This window comes from Staurois parvus, unplaced genomic scaffold (genome assembly GCF_062004578.1).
Source record: "Staurois parvus isolate SC_StPar_1 unplaced genomic scaffold, SC_StPar_1.0 ptg000579l, whole genome shotgun sequence".
Classification (NCBI taxonomy): Eukaryota; Metazoa; Chordata; class Amphibia; order Anura; family Ranidae; genus Staurois; species Staurois parvus.
The window spans coordinates 324,424-341,328 of NW_028318375.1; the positions used below are offsets into that span (position 1 = coordinate 324,424).

A 16,905-nucleotide genomic window follows, 5' to 3' on the forward strand; every position below is an offset into this window, starting at 1 on the left:
AAATACAGATTTGTACATGTATAAAAGAAATGTCAGAATTGGCCTGGGGGTCAAGTGGTTAAGGTAAAAATGTTTAGGCATCAGTATCCATCTCACACCTGCCCCCCCACCCCCCACTACCCTGAGCCCTTATGCTTTCAGCACTTTGCACGTCTGCTGCTTTTTTTCTCCCTTCACTTGCTGGTCACTCGGTCTTTGCTGAGGCATGCTGTCGATAAAAGCCAGTGAGAAGGGAGCAGATGCAGACAGTGAGGCTCAGGAATGAGCCTCTATGAGTTCCCCCATAGAAATCGGCTTTCTATGGGGCACTCGGCAGATGGGAAGAGCCAACAGTGCCGACAGAAGGATCTAAGAAGAGGAGATTTGGGGCCTCTCTGTGCCATGGCATTGGTAAGTATAAACCTGTTTGTTATTAAGAAAAAGAGCATTTACAATCACTTTAAGCATAAGATCTACCAGAACACCCAGATCCTCTTCGCCTATTGACTCCCCCAGGTGTTCTCCCCCAAGAATGTATGATACATGCATGTTTTAAGCCCCCAAGTGTATAACTTTACATTCATTAACATTAAATTTCATTTGCCACATAGTTGCCCAATTAAATGGGGCATGAGGTTGGCTTGTAAATTGTAGTAAAAAAAGAACAGCATTTTCGCTTGTGCATTATTGAATGATAGTCAGCAGAGTTTCACCTCTTCGGTAAGCTCTGGAGAAATTCCCCTGCAAAGTGCAACTTCCTTTGCAAAGTGAACAGTCTATTTGCCTTTAGGAAATCATCTCCAAGAAGTCCTGGCACACATCAGAGCTAAGTGTGAACTGGTGAGAATGACAGTCTTTATAGAATGTCATCAAAGGGTAGAGGTAATCGTTTCATCTCAGGCATACATTTTCCATTAATAGCCTACTTACAAATATAAGTTTTTGCTGGCAGATGTTTTTTTAGTAAATGTTATGGTAAAGTAAATTTAGTTTATTGTTGTATGTTAGCATATTATATATTCAAGTTGTGCTTATTTATTCTCATATGCGTTCCCATATGCAATGCAACTCTGCAGCCACAGCTTTCACACTGCTTAGATATGACAATAGATTCAACATAGAATTCATGGTGCTTGTTTCAATTTTTATTTTATTTGTAAAAAATAAATTTGCTTGTCAGTTTTTTTCAAAATCAGTCACACTGGCATTTTTTTTTACTTGTGACACATTGTGTGCTTTATTCCTCTTTTTTTCATTTGGTTTTCCTTTTCTTTTGTGTGCAGAGTATGATTTCTTCCATTGTGAACAGCACTTACTATGCAAATGTCTCAGCAGCAAAATGTCAAGAATTTGGAAGGTGGTATAAACATTTCAAGAAGACAAGAGATATGATGGGTAAGTACAAAAACAATTGCATAAAGGGATTGTTTTCAGTGACATTGGTTAAAATCATAATTAGAATCTTTTAGTTTCACAATTAGGAACCAATATACATTTTGAGGTTAAGAAAGAGGATACGTGTGATATGTAAAGCCATTTTTTTTTTAGTTGCTCAGAACTACATAGTCATATGCTGTCAGTCATACCAAAAATAGGTAAATTAATTTATTTAGTGCAGTGGTTATTTGATTCTCCTCTTGTTTGCTTCAATGCTTTATCCCAAAACTGAAAATGTATTATATTGCAGCTTACCAGTCATTAGATGTGGTGGCTGCACCAGTTTTCTTTTCTTTGGCTTTTTTCCCCCTCTGTTCTCACCTGGTGATCTGGCCAGTAACACACCTCCTGTATTAGTGAGGCACAACTTTGGAGGAATGAGATAGGAGGCACAGCAGACAGCACCATTATCAGTCTGTAGGAGATGGAAGTGTTAAATATATTAGCAAATTTAGATACACTAAAGAATGGAAGCCAAACTCCAGTTCACACTTTCTAATCAGTTACAGGAAACAGTTTTTTCCTTTTGGGATAAAGGTTTTACATGAATAAATAAAAGCTAATAATTTTCATCACCTCTGGCAGTGTTAAAGTGATACTGAAGTCTTGCTTTTTTTAAAATAAATAAACATGTCAAACTCTGCAGTGGATTTGCATAGAGCAGCCTGGATCTTCCTCTTCTCGGGTCCCCTGCTGGTGCTCCTGGCCCCTCCCTCCTGTCGGGTGCCCCCACAGCAAGCAATTTGCTAAGGGGGCACCCAAGCAGGCATGTTCCCAAGCCATGGCTCTGCGCGTCTATTCACACACACAGCTGTGGCTCGTCACCACCCCCTCCCGCCCCTGATTGGCTGACTGGCTGTCAATGGCTGCCGCCTCAGCCAATCAGGAGTGAAAGTCCTTGGAGAACCGAGGCTCTCGTGGACTTTGCTGGATCGAGATGCGGCTCAGGTAAGTGTTAAGGGAGGCTGGGGGGGGCTGCTGAAGAATGCATGAAGGTAAAAAAAACGTGAGACTTTAGAACTACTTTAAGTGGTTTGTCTCATCCATGTAATCTAATACATTCTGCTTGAGAGCGTCTTCTTTTAAATACCACCATATCTACTGGCTGGTTCACCAGATGAAAATAGTAGAAAGAAAGCCTAAAAAAAGAAACTAATACAGCCAACACATCTAAGGATTGGTAAGCTGCGACATAATAAATGTTTACTTTTGGCTTTAATACCACTTTAATTATTTATTTATTATTATATCTTTTATTAATTTTTTTGCTACAAAAATCAACATTATATCAATCAATTCAAAAATACAAATTTTTCACTTAATTTACCTATTCCCTTCCCCTCCCAACATCTTTACATCCCCCTCCTTCCCCCATTAAATTTCACCTGCCCATATTCCATACTCTTTATTTCTAGTTCTTCCTACATTCTTCTGTCTATATTTATATCCCTTTTCTCCTGCCTCCTCTCTCCCTTTTTTCATGCGAGTCACTAATTCAATAAGGGTCTTATAAATCCTAGAGGTGGCATGTTTTTGAACTGTATTTGAACTCAACATTTTTTCAAATGGGTACATGTCCTCCAACGTCCTCAGTGGTTGTGGGAGCACTGCAACAAAATGTCCTAGTTGATATTACCGCCATTCATCTAATGTGAAAAATAAATCTTTTTTTACTCTTTAAATCACAAACTGGCGGCCCTCCAGCTGTTGTCAAACTACAAGTTCCATGAGGCATTGCAAGATTGACAGTTACAAGCATGATTCCCAAAGGAAGAGGCATGATGGGACTTGTAGTTTTGCAACAGCTGGAGGGCTGCCAGTTTGACACCCCTGCTTTAAATCTTGAAAAGAGCATAGTTTCCCCTTATCTACTATAGCCTTTAAACGTGAATTTCTATCTTTTATCCATTTCCCTGAAATATTATCTTTCCCTGATGGAAAAAATTCTGTTCCCACCAGAGGAATTAGTATTGAATTCTACTTCTATCCCATTTGCTTGTGCAATGCATCCCAAACTCTTAATATCTTCCGTGTCAAAGTGCTAGTATTTTCATCCATTATACGAAACTTATGTGGTATCCAAATAATCCTCACTAATTGTGCCTTACTTAATATGCCTTCCATTTTTACCCAACATTTCCCTTGTGAGTTATGTGTCCAATCTACAGTACTATAACCAAAATATAATATTTCCTAAAATTAGGGAAGTTTTAACCCCTTTCCCTTTATTATTACACAACACCTCATATTTAATTCTTGGTTTCTTATTTACCCATATAAACCTGAGTATAATTCTTTTCAATATCATAAAGAAAGACCCTGGTATGTATACTGGGAGCATGCAAAACTTATGCAAGATTTTTGATACTATCACCATCTTTACCAAGTTTAAACGACCTATCCAGGAAAGCCATCCCCTTGAGAGTCTCCTCAACTCATCCTTTATGTCATTTATTAGTGGGATATAGATTGCCTGATACAGGTTCTTTACTGAGGAAGTTAACTTTATTCCTAAATAACTTAATTCCCTTTCCCTCCATGTGAATGAGAAATCTTTTTGTAAGGTCTGTTTCTCTATCTTTGAAACATTAATATTCAAAATCTCTTATTTTGAGGGGTTTATTTTCAGATTTGATAATTCTCTATAGTATTTTAAAAACGTCATTAAATTAGGTAACGTTAATTCACAATATAAAACAGCGTGTCATCTGCGTATGCTCCTAGCTTATGTTCCAGGTCGCCTATCTTCATTCCTATTACATCTACACTCTTTCTTACCATCACTAATAGCGGTTCCATGGATATTACAAATAATAAAGGGGAGAGTGGACATCCCTGTTCTGTACCATTATACATTTTAAAATACTGCTTTAATTATGTGTTAGAAGGATGGATACCTTTGCCATGACAACATAATACAAGCTATAGTTTGTAAAAAAAAAATTCTTTGTATAGTGAATCTTTGACTTCAACATTAGGTTTTAACACAGTAAAGGCAGTCAATGCTCAAATAAAGCCTCAGTTAAAGTTGAAAAAAGTTTTTAAATCTTTGTGTGACCTTTTGTAATACATAGTTTTGGATCCTGTTTCCACTTTACTTTTTATAAACAAAGCTAAAATAAGCTAAACTAATGTTTGCTCAAAACTGCTGTTGTCTGACTTTCAAGCTGCATTCAAGTTCCAGGGCACTCACCTTATTCATACTGATGCTGAGCAGATGCCTCACCACAATCAAATTAGTGTTCAGCTTGTGGGTCTGACAAAGAAAGAAGGTATTTTGCTTGACAACAGAGCCCCTCTAAGCATATTTTACAATGTAAAAAAAGCCCACTCCTAATTGTATATGTTTTGAAATAAACCAATACAGTAGAGAAATGGTAATTTTGTCAGTTTTCAAACAGTGGAGTTAAATGATTTTTGCTATCACTTTAAAGACTGTAATGATTTTTACACAAACCAGTCAAACAATGAGACATTGCTAATGACTTAGAGCAGCATTTCTTTATTCTGTGCATTATATGCTAAACTTGGTAGGATTTGTGGAAACAGCTCTTATAGTCTAGTTCCATGAGTCCAGCTTCAGTCAGCGGAGGAGTAGTTTCGATGAGATTCTCCATTGGTGCTTCAGTAAGAACTCATTTACATGTATTTGTGCATTGAGGCATGTTGCATTAATATAATTCATTTATTTTAAGTGGGCTCCCAACTAGCCTTAATGCATGAAAATAAAAATGCACTGACATTATTTTTGACAATGCAGCACACTACAATGCACAGAGTATTCACATGGCCTCCCCTTGAAAGGCAGTATAATATGGGGATGAATTGGCTGTGTAGATGGTAGCACTGCATACTGTTATGGTAAAACATTATACAAAATTGGCAGATATGTGTTATCACAAAGAACTCTATTTTGACTAATGTATGATGTAACATTTTTATTGGTATTTCTTTTTTTGTTTTGATTGAATTCACTATTTGAACCCATACTGGTGTGAGTGGATAAAGAGCTATCTGTATTTTTAGTAAGACTGTTAAATTTGTTTTCTGTTTTAGTGTAGTGCCATTGTTGTCACCTGCATATTAAAACTACAGATAGGTCAAGTAACAGCTGCTTATAGTTACGTGTCATACATTTGTTTTATTGCCTAAGTCACATTAGCAAAAATGGCAGAGAATGGAAGGGTTGAAAGCTCTTTCATGTTTTTAATGTCTGTGCCCTCACTAGGGAGGTTTTTGAGTTGGCATTAGACCAGGAATAGAAGGCAATCTGATAGGGACACTTGTTCTAGTGCCTAACAGGGTATTTCTCTTAATTTGTAGAGATTTCCTTTAATTGTCTAATGCATCTACAAGAAAGGAAGTGAAGGTATATCTCTACAGTTGGGCACAGATGGCATAATAGTTTGATGGGCTTTAACCATTCCCTGCTTTGAACTTTGTGCTCAAAGCCTGTACCTTGAGCATAGAACTGTATTTGTTTTATCTTTATAGTTCTTGTTAAAAAATTTGTTTCTCCTCTCTAAGTTTAAGTTGTTTATAGGTGTATATGTAGAACCATTTTCTTCATTATGCCGATGAGTATCTAGTTTAGATGACATGTATAAAGTCCCATTGTGTTTTATTTTTGAGATAGATGCTTTAAAAGCTGCAGATATGTAGTTTGTAAATACATTTGTCAGCTACTCCTTTTTAATGGTTTATCCATATACTTAATAGATGTCTCTTGCTGTGGCATGTAAATTATAGTGTGCTTTGTTTAAGCATCCCTATTTTAACTTTGCCTTCCCAATTGTTTTGGCACAGAGAAAAGTGCTGAGATTTTAGCTGTTTCAAGCACTAGAGCAAAGAGACTATCCATATAGACAAATTACCTTTTTAATTAAAACAATGCATTGTTTTCTGTTGCATTGTTTTGAACTTGGCCTGATCTGTGCTTTGCTGTAGAATGTTGTCCCTGGGCTAGCCTACTTCTACGTTATTACCTAACAGAAACAAGACATTGGGGAGTCCATTTAGTTAATACCTCAGATATTCTCTACTATATAGATATTTGTTTTTGTGGAATTTAAATCCAAAATTCTGGCAAACAGCTAAATTCACAGGTAAAATATACATATACAGTAATCCGCCAAAGGATTTGTATTTTTGCCATTCTGTCCTAATATTAACACTGCTCTGACACACAGCATGGCACTTATTTTTTCTGCTGCACTTAATAGTATACAAAAGACATGCTGGTAGTTTAAGTGGTTCCTGTAAAAAGTGGCTCTAGTATGTGTATACAAAATGGCTATGCACATGTGTTATCACATTCTTCATTCTAGTCCCAAGCCTGAGCAGTTGGGAAAGATTGAAAGACCTGGCAATCTGACCTTGGCCGCTAATTGGACCCTTCTGACTGGGACCACATCTGGGCAAATACCAAATCATCCTCTCAAAATATTGTAGCTTTGGAAACCAATTATAAAGTTCTAACTCGCTGGTACTTGGTCCCAGCGAGAATTGCAAAATACACCCCAAATTACTCCCCCACATGCTTTAGAGGCTGCGTAGACCTAGGGACACATTTTCATATTTGGTGGGGTTGCCCAATCACTCAAGCCATCTGGGTCGATGTCTTTAGCATACTGTCCAAACTTGGCGCAAATACGCTCCAACCAAACCCGGTTACAGCTCTGCTCAACTTACGCCCCCCTGGCGTAACCAATTCACAATTCAAACTCATTCTACAAGTTACCACAGCAGCTAAGCAGGTTATAGCCAAATCTTGGAAATCTCCCTCCTTAAGCAGTTGTTAAGAATAGAGTTACTCAGGCTATGATTCATGCTAAAGTGGAAGCTACAATCCTAGATACGATCCCTAAATTCTTGAATGTTTGGAACCCCTGGGTAGAGTGTTTTCTCCCGCCAAACTTTCACGAATCACTTCTTAACCCTGGATAAATATATATTCTACATTACTCTCGTTTCACTTCCTACCGATTTCGTATATTACCCCTTTCATTTCTGACAATTGTGAAGTCAACTACCTTACCCCACCCTTCCCCACTTTCCTTCTGACCCTCCTGTTCCCCTTATGTAGTATTGGGGAGTTTGTATCTCCACCTATCAAATCCATTCTGTCATTTTGCTATTTTGTGCTCATAGCTTTCGCCCACGATATATATTTTTTTTCTCATTCTCCCTTCCTCCCCCCTTCTCTGTAATGGCATTATCAATGTGATTGTTACTCCCTGTGCTTTCGTACCTATGTAATGTCTACTGCCACTGTCTTTTCCCCTCTGTTAAAAAACCCAATAAAATGTTTGAACAAGAAAGACCTGGCAATCTACATAATAAATGTTGTAAAAAAAAATTCTATAGAAAGGGCTTTCAAGCATATCGGCAGTTGTGTCCAGGGAGCTGGCCCATAGAACAGAGCGTTGGATACAACTGAATGGATATATACTATATACATACAGTACATACATGCATTTACTTTAAACAAATAAATATATTGGAGTTGATTTATTAAAGGGAAAGAGGCTGTTTAATTTGCAAAATTCACTTCAATCAACCAATCGCATATTAGTAAAAATAGCAGAAATCATTTTTTTCTAATTTCCCACATGCATTATTGGGTATTCAAAGTGAAACTGGGCTCACCTTAGTTACTATCATTCACTCAGTGAACAATAATTTTGCTAAGTAAATAGCCTCTACTCTTAATCAACCTCACGTGTGGTTTTCATGACTTCTGTTACCACAAGTATGTATGGATAAATACTTACATTACTGCACAATACCAACATTACTGAAAAGAAATGCAATATTACACATGCAATTTTGAACTGCATTGAGCACTGCCTGATGGTGAGAAGTGAAGCTAAAGAAATGTTGGAGTCTGATTTACTAAAAACAAATGGGCTGTTATCTTTGCAGAGGAATTATCCCCAGAGCTTAGTGAATGAGACAAAGCTCTGCTGATTTCCATCATCCAATCATGTGCAAGCAAAATTGATGTTTTATTACTTTTCCTTGTACATGTTTAGGTATACTTAGCAAAGAGAAATTTCACCAGATTCACTAAGCTCTGGGAAAATTCCCTTGGAAAGTGCAACTTTAGTAAACCATCCCATTGGCACAATTGCCCAAAACAACTATTCATATTTTGTGTTATCAGGCGACATCACACAAGGTTACTATAGGAATCACTTTGTTGCCTCAGTTTGATTCGCTTTGCCTACCTTTGAATAACTTTACTTTCAGGCAGTATATGAAAGTATATTTATAAATATGCCTAGCTGGAGACAGTAAACAATTCATGTTATAGCACAAAATGTTCACATGCAGCTTGTTGTACTTGTTAAATTAATTGTCCATTACTTAATTAAAACCAGACAAGAGCAAGCAGCCACTTAGCCAGTGTGCCTTAAAATGCACCCAATGCCTAATTTTATTATTAGTACTCTTGCTAATAAACTCACATACTTTGGCTTTTCAAAAGTCCTGGACCTGGCATATACTGAAGATAAAGTGGTTGCTGTGGGCAAAGATCAAGGCGTGGCTTAGTTTTCTTTGATCCCCGCTGATTCCCACCCTTCCCATGTGAATTTCTGCATTTATATATGTAAAGGTGACTTCACATGTGGGATTATGAGTACCTTTTGCTTTTAATTAGGCTCTTTTTAGGCACAATCTGCTGCCATACAGTTTGGTATATCTTTTTATTGTTGCCTGCACATTTCTGATGCTCAGGTACCAAATGGTTTAATATATTTGGTGTTATCATTTGTATGTATGGCAGATACATGAGATCTATCCAGTTGGCTTGGACACTGAATACCATGTGTATATTAAGACTTCTCTAAGTTTTGTGCTTATGTAGTTTGTGTGTGCCACCAATACAAACCAAGTACAAAGTCTTGTGTAACTTGGATCAGAAGACATCTAACCAGTCATATTCTTGTGTGTTCTGTGTGTGTGTATGTGTGTGTATATATATATATATATATATATATATATATAGAGAGAGAGAGAGAGAGAGAATGAATATATTTGTTTTTAATTAATATGAATGAACTTTGCCTTCATAACTATCTGATGGCAGAATTAATCAAATATGCTGCTCAATGCCAAAATCTATTTTGAAACGGGCTCATCACTTATCTGAACTTTTCAAATACAAGGTCAGTGCTGTATTAATTCAATGACCCCAAGGGCATTTAAAAAATAATTTATCCTAATGTGCTGATTTCATTCCTTGACCAATGTAATGTAGCAGAATTTATGACGATGTCTATGATTATGTGTCACTATCTTGACTTAGGTATTTATTCTATTATTATTCAGTAACCCTATTTTTTCACATCACTATGTCAGAATTCTTCCTCATGGTAGGCACATATTTCACAGATGAAAAGGCATTCCCTGTTGCAAACTAAGTACATTTAGAAACACTGCAGGTGATTGTATTAATTGTTAGTGATCAGATTTTAGGAAAAAAGTATTTGTCTTGTACCTGTAAAGCGTTTTAAAATGTAGTTTATAGTGTGAAACTGTGTGTAAAATATACTTTATCATAGCACCACAGTAGATCATTGTTTAATCAGTACCATCCCAGCCCTTTTCCAATGAAAGAGGATACCTAGGCAATCTGCTGGACCCAATGGGGTTTATTTACTAAAGCTGGAGAGTCCAAAATCAGACTCCCTTCTGCATAGAAACCAATCAGCTTCTAACCTCAGCTTGTTCAATGAAGCTTTGGCAATGAAACCTGGAAGCTGATTGGTTTCTATGCAGAAGTGAGTCTGATTTTGGACTCTCCAGCTTTAGTAAATAAACCCCAATCTGTCCTAGCACATAAAAGCTTGATAAACTGGGTACCTGTCCAACGTCTTGCCATTACTGTGCTTTTTGTGAAGTAAATGTGTCATTTAAATGTGTCATAAGAAAACTTAGGCTGCACTTGTGGACCTCTTCTGAAAATGCTAGAAAGCTGGATGTCATATTCACCTTCTGATCTGAGTACTTCCTGTGTCACTCATCCAATATGCAGAGTCTTAGCTTCATTTTCTGCATGCTTGTTTTGGGTAAGTGACTCAAGGTATCAAAGCTAGATACAGCCAGGCAACAAGCATTTCCAGAAGAAATTGCCACCTTCATATTTCTCATATGAAAAGTGTCCTTTAATTTCAGTGCGTATAGGTGTCCTTCTTTTCATGTGTATGGATTCTTCAGCAAAGTTAGCAGTACTTACCTTCTCTGTATTACATAAAGAAATTGTGAAATTGATATTGAAAATATGACTGATCATGCCAAAAGACTGTCTTTTAAAGTGTTACTAAACCCAAGACCCTGCATTCACTTTATCTGGTCTCCCGCAGTACACAGAACATGGAAGTGCAATTATTTTAGTAAATATAAACTGCTAAATACCTTTTCTCATCAGCAGTTAGAGCAGTCTTGTAACATCAGCTGAGCACTGGTTAAAGCTTGTAGGAGGGGTTTTCCTTCTGCTCTAGGAGGATGCAAAACCCCTGACCTCTGTCTGGACAGTGCTTATTGGCCCTGTTCTGATCACATGCACTCTACCAAGAAAAAAAAAGTGTGTCTCTAGCAATACACACTAAACTGAGCATGTACAGAAGGGCTATGGGTTCTGTCTGTCTTATCAGCGTGGACATTTTAACAAGAGGAGGGGCAGAGAAGTCAGGATCAAACAGCCTTTTTACACAATGCAGAGGATTAACCCTTAGGTTCCACAGTGAATATAACAAGCAAGTATAAGAAGCATGCTTTGCTTCATATACATACTGATTTTACTTTTGTGGGTTTAGTAACACTTTAACCACTTGCCCTCCTGAGGATTTACCCCCCTTAATGACCAGGCCTCTTTTTGCTACTTGGCACTGCACTAATTCAACTGATAATTGCGCGGTCATGCAATGCTGCACCCAAACAAAATTTACATCATTGTTTTCACACAAATAGAGCTTTCTTTTGGTGGTATTTGATCACCTGTGCGCTTTTTGTTTTTCACGCTATAAACAAAAAAAGACCAAAAATTTTGAAGAAAAACAATATTTTTTACTTTCAGCTATAAAAAATATATAGTAAACTCAAAGTTAGTTATAAATTTAGGCCAAAATGTATTCTGCTACATGTTTTTGGTAAAAAAAAATCCCAATAAGTGTATATTGATTGCTTTGTGTGAAAGTTATAGCGTCTACAAACTATGGTATAGATACTGCAATTTACGCCATTTTTTTGCTTTACAGCGCTGCGCTAGTTTAACGGACAATTTCGCGGTCATGCAATATGGTACATAAATGAAATTTACATCCTTTTTTTCCCCACAAATGGAGCTTTCTTTCGGTGGTATTTGATTGCCTGTGCGGTTTTTATTTTTTGCGCTATAAAAAAAAGGCTGACAATTTTGAGGAAAACAAACAATATTTTAGACTTTTTGCTATAAAACATGTCCAGTAAAAAAAAATTTAAAAATCAAATTTAGTCATAAATTTCTGCCAAAATGCATTCTGCGACATGTCTTTGCTACAAAAAAACCCAATAAGTGTAAATTAATTGGTTTACGTTATAAACGTTATAGCGTTTACAAATGGCGGGAAAGATACTGGGATTTTTAATTTTTTTTATACTAATAATGGCGGAGATCAGTGACTTATGGCGGCAATCAGTGACTTATGGCGGTGATCAGCGACTTATGGCGGGACTGCGGGACTGCGGCGGACATTCTGACACTGGGGGGGAACTGACTTGGGGTCACTGACATCCCCAGTGACACCAATACAGTGATCAGTGCAAAAAAAAAACACTGACACTGTACTAATGGCACTGGGGAGGAAAGGGTTAACTTTATTATTCAGTGAAAGGGTTAACTGTATGAGAGGAGTGTTTTACTAGGGGGCGGGGGTGTGTGCTGGACGGAGACACACTGATCCAGACAGATAAACTCTTCTGTCCCGATCAGCGTGTCAGGAGCTGTCAGGGAACTGACAGAAAGCACAGCTACTGCAGCTGTGCTCTCTGTCACTGATTGCCGCTAATCGCCGTGACATAGCCGGTAACGACCGGCTGTGACCCGGCGACTGACATTCACGACCGTGATCGGCGGGACAGGTAGGGCGGCGGCGCGCCTTGCGCGCGCCCCCTACCTGTTTTGAAAACACACGTCGTCATTATGATTTAAAAAGGAGCCAAACAGATATGTGATAATAAATGGCTTCATATGATCAGTTCTTTACATGTCCTTGTTGCTGATTTCCTACCTTCAATGAATATGTCATCCGTCTTCTGGTTCACTCCATAGTTGCTTTGAAATAGCCTATTCATTTTCAAATCAAATGGTTAATTCTCTTGGTTTCCTGTTTGTAAGACCGGTGAATGCTATGACTCCCATTCCCCCAGTTACTGGTCTTGGCATATCCCTTCCATAGTTGTTTCTGCAGGAAGCAGTGATGTAATTCAGCCCCAGTTGCTGTGGTGGGCAGACCAAGACTCTCAGACACACGTGCAGGCCTAGCGTACCCAACCACATTCACTACAATTCCCTGTGGTTGATGGGAACTGTAGAGAGGACATGATGTAATCCCTGCTGTTACACCTCCTCCTTGGCAGAGCAGATGCTGTTATATTTTGAATTACAGAGGTGAGGTAATAAACATTCAATTAGACTCCTAAATAGTAAGGATATTCAAAATGTCATTAGCTGTTTAGTGTAGGGGGTGTATTAATGGGTGATTTTTTGCCTATCTTGGAGTTTTTCTTTAAATACATTTTTTTTGGCATGATCAGTCATGTTTTAAATGTTATTGACAAAAATTTGAAGCAGAAGTCTCTTTCAGTATAGAAGTTGTTGCTCCCCCTCACATGCCCCTTTGTCATGAACAATATACTGAAGAAGTGAACAGTGTGCTTCTTCACTATGCAAAAAATGTAAAGTAAACTCATAAAAAAGCAGTTAACAATCTCTGCCAATAGACAACCTGCCTATCATTACAGACCTCAAAGGTACATTTGGATCTTAACCGAATAATAAATCTGGAGATGCAGACAGGACTCAAATACTTACCTGGTGCTTCAGTTTTTAATTTGGCCATAGCTGTAGTACAATCTTCCCCAATTCCTTTTGCCAGTAATCTGTTGATCTGAGAGCACCTTTTTACGAAGCAGGAGGAGAGTTTCTAAACACCCCTACTGGAGGCTTGTGCCTGTTTCAAGCCTGATTAACCATTGTTCCAGTGCACCTGCATAGGTGTAAACGAAACCTAAATTATAATGTAATTGGTGATGCCGGAAGCAGACATAGGAAGTTATAAGTTATGGTTTACAATAATGCTCATCCAGTGAGTTTTGTGAGGTGTGCTCTGGATTCTGTGGGATACAGATAATTCTGATTAAGGTAATTTGAGTAAAATGGGGAATTAAACCTCCACTGATACTAAATGGCAGTACAGGAAGCAGGATGTAAGTAAATGTTTAGTCTTGAAAGCCATTTTACACTGCAACTCTAAATCTCATATACTAGACAGCCTTCTGTACATTATTATAGTTCTCAGGTTTGCTGGTACCCGAAAAGGAGACTTTTAATAATATTTATTTTCTGGTCTTTGTAGTTGACATGGAAGATGAATTGTCTCAACAAAATACAAATCATGTGAACTTTGGTCAGCAGCCCATGCCCGGTAATACTCCCGAAAGGCCTTCTTCCCCAGGACAGCACTCTCTGAGCAGTCAGCCACCTGTCCGGACACCGCTTCCTAACTTGCATCCAGGACTTGTATCTGCTCCCATCAGCCCTCAGTTAGTAAATCAGCAGCTGGTGATGGCTCAGTTACTGAACCAGCAATACGCAGTGAACAGACTTTTAGCCCAGCAGTCCTTAAACCAGCAGTACTTGAACCACCCTCCTCCAGTCAGTCGATCAATTAACAAGCCTTTGGAGCAACAAGTCTCGCCCAACACAGAGGTGTCTTCCGATATCTACCAGTGGGTACGTGACGAACTGAAGCGGGCAGGAATCTCGCAGGCAGTATTTGCACGTGTGGCTTTCAACCGAACTCAGGTAAATAAAGTTCTGCTTTTTGCTGTATTTATTTTTATTACACTTTTTTTCTTTTTTGTTTAACAGAAGTGTTTGATGTTGTTCATTTAAAAAAAAAAAAAACAGCACTGTAATGGAAGAGAAATAATTCTTGAGCACATGGTTTGACATTCAACTTTCAGTGGCATAAATGGATGCATTTTGGTGGTTGTGTGTGTTTGGACAATCTTGTTGTTCGTTTTTAGCAACACTTTTACAAAAGTGTTTTTGATGGTTGTAGATGGTAAAAGCAGCTGTTGGATGAGAACATGTACAACAGATATTTCTGTTTTCATTAACAAATGTAAAAAGAGCTTGACAAGTTCCCATTCACAAACATTTCTTCATATTTGGTAGATGTGCACAAAGCTTGTCTTTGATCATTTACTGTGCAATAAAGGCAATGTTTAATTTATTTTTTTTGTCCTAGTCCACCACTGTATAAACTAGAGTGGACCCTATATGTTCCTTTTATAACATTGCTATGCACATTGGTCTGTACATGGGGTTTTTGTTGTGTTTGGTGAGTGGTGTATGTGTTGCTTGTGTTTTGTGCCTTATTTGAATTTAATGAAGTGGAAAATTATGGCTTGCACAGTTTGGGAACTTTTGTTTTACATCTTTGAATAGATTGTGGCATAGCGGTGTGGACTTTAACATATTGCACACCTCATGCTAGATATACAGTATGACTGATATATGAAAACTGGAGTAAAGAAGGCATCCTTACAGCAAATATCCAGAATTTTGTTTTCCCCATTGCATATTAGGGACTAAAAGTTAAAATTGGTTGCCATGAGCATATCTCTCTTTTCTTTTGACCCAGGGCTACATAAGTCATGTTCCTGTTTTTTGTTTTTTTTTAAATCAGGCAATCAGTAGCACCAACAATACTCTTTAGAAATTGAGGGAATCTGCTATGTATCTGTAAAGTCTTGATTTTTTATGACACCACTACAGGTTTAAGAAAAATAGTTAATGTTGATATCAGAAATTAGATTGAAATCATGTTCCCCAATCTCAAAATGAGCACCTCTTGACTTCCAAAATTATGGTTCTGTGTAAATTATCATATATCAAAATCCATTTGCATTAATGGCTATAGAGATAGTTTTACATTTCTGCAGCCTAAATACAATATGTTCTCACTTTATTCAGGGATATAAATTATAACTCTATTTTTTTGTTTTATGGAAAATATGCATTCTTCTAAGAGAAATAGTTATAATTTTATGTTGAATTTCTGTTAAAGTACAGACCCATTTATATTGCAAAAAATACCTGAAATTAATTGAAGAAACACAAGGCCTCATAACTTTGTGCTCGTGTACAGGGTTGGTGTTTTCCTGCGTTTGAGTGTGTTTAACACAGATCAAAAACAAATCAGCAAATTCCCATTGACTTTATCGGAGTAATGTAAATGAAAGTTCAGAGGTTGTGTTTGATCTGCTTTGCACTGGATTTCTCAGCAATTCCTAATGAGATATACTTGGACTGCAGGCAAGGCAGGTCAGCATAGTCCTTTCTTGTCACGCACTGTGTTTTGAATTCCATTGCATGCATGTGAGCCCTTGTGGACGAAGATTTGGTCATGCCAGCCAATGTGCTTCTTACTTGTGCTGTTCAAGTGCATGAAGAAGAAAATGATTGGTTGCTTATTGTTGTAGCACTGAAACAGATTTCTGTGTAAGAGGCTCAGTTGAAACATTAGGTGGCCAAATATTTGGGGCAGTCTAAAACGCCATATATGGTGCACAGAGTACAGTAGAAGCAGTTATGCAGTGGCCGTCTATAAGGTCAGAGGAGGTCACGATTGCTTAATAACCTAAATAATTTAATAACTGATCACTGCAAATCAGGTATTGGTTGCCATCTGGAATAGTTTATATTCCATGCATTTAGCCTTGAGGCCTACAACTACTAATCAATATTTATCATCACCAGAGTCTGGAAACCTTTCAAATGGAGACCCATAAAGACTAGTAGAAATTGTATCTCATATGTGGCTTTTTTTCTACTTGTGCACTTCACATGCATGAAGGAGAAAAAAAATTTGATTTCCTGTTGCAGCACTGAAACATTACAAATTAGGTAGTGGTTGGCATTGCCAATTTTCAGCCTTGAGGCCTGTGACTACTAATCAAGTGATTGTTCAGAGTTTGAAATCTTTTAATTTGATTTTTTTTTTCTAATGGTATTGAAATCTGGGTCTAGATTGCCCAACAGCTTGTGCTCCCTAAAACTGTACTTCTTCGAAATACTGTTGTTTAACAAAACCATGGAATTTATTTAATTGCTTACAGCTTATATGATGATAAAGTGTGTAACAAGCATCAAAACAATGGATCGAGTGCAAGAGTGGGTAATATTGCTTCAGCCTTTTGAATGGTTACTTTGAAAGT

General features: G+C 37.6%; 1 protein-coding gene across 5 annotated transcripts in view; it reads left to right on the forward strand.

Moving 5' to 3' along the window:
- The window catches only part of SATB1 (SATB homeobox 1), a 198,718-nt gene that overhangs the window by 57,147 nt on the left and 124,666 nt on the right, over positions 1-16,905 (forward strand). For all 5 annotated transcript variants that reach the window (XM_089692217.1, XM_089692218.1, XM_089692215.1 and 2 more), the window contains 2 exons: positions 1,263-1,374; positions 14,037-14,485. In XM_089692217.1, the coding sequence (XP_089548343.1) occupies positions 1,263-1,374; positions 14,037-14,485 (561 nt within the window). The remainder of the gene's footprint in view (positions 1-1,262; positions 1,375-14,036; positions 14,486-16,905) is intronic.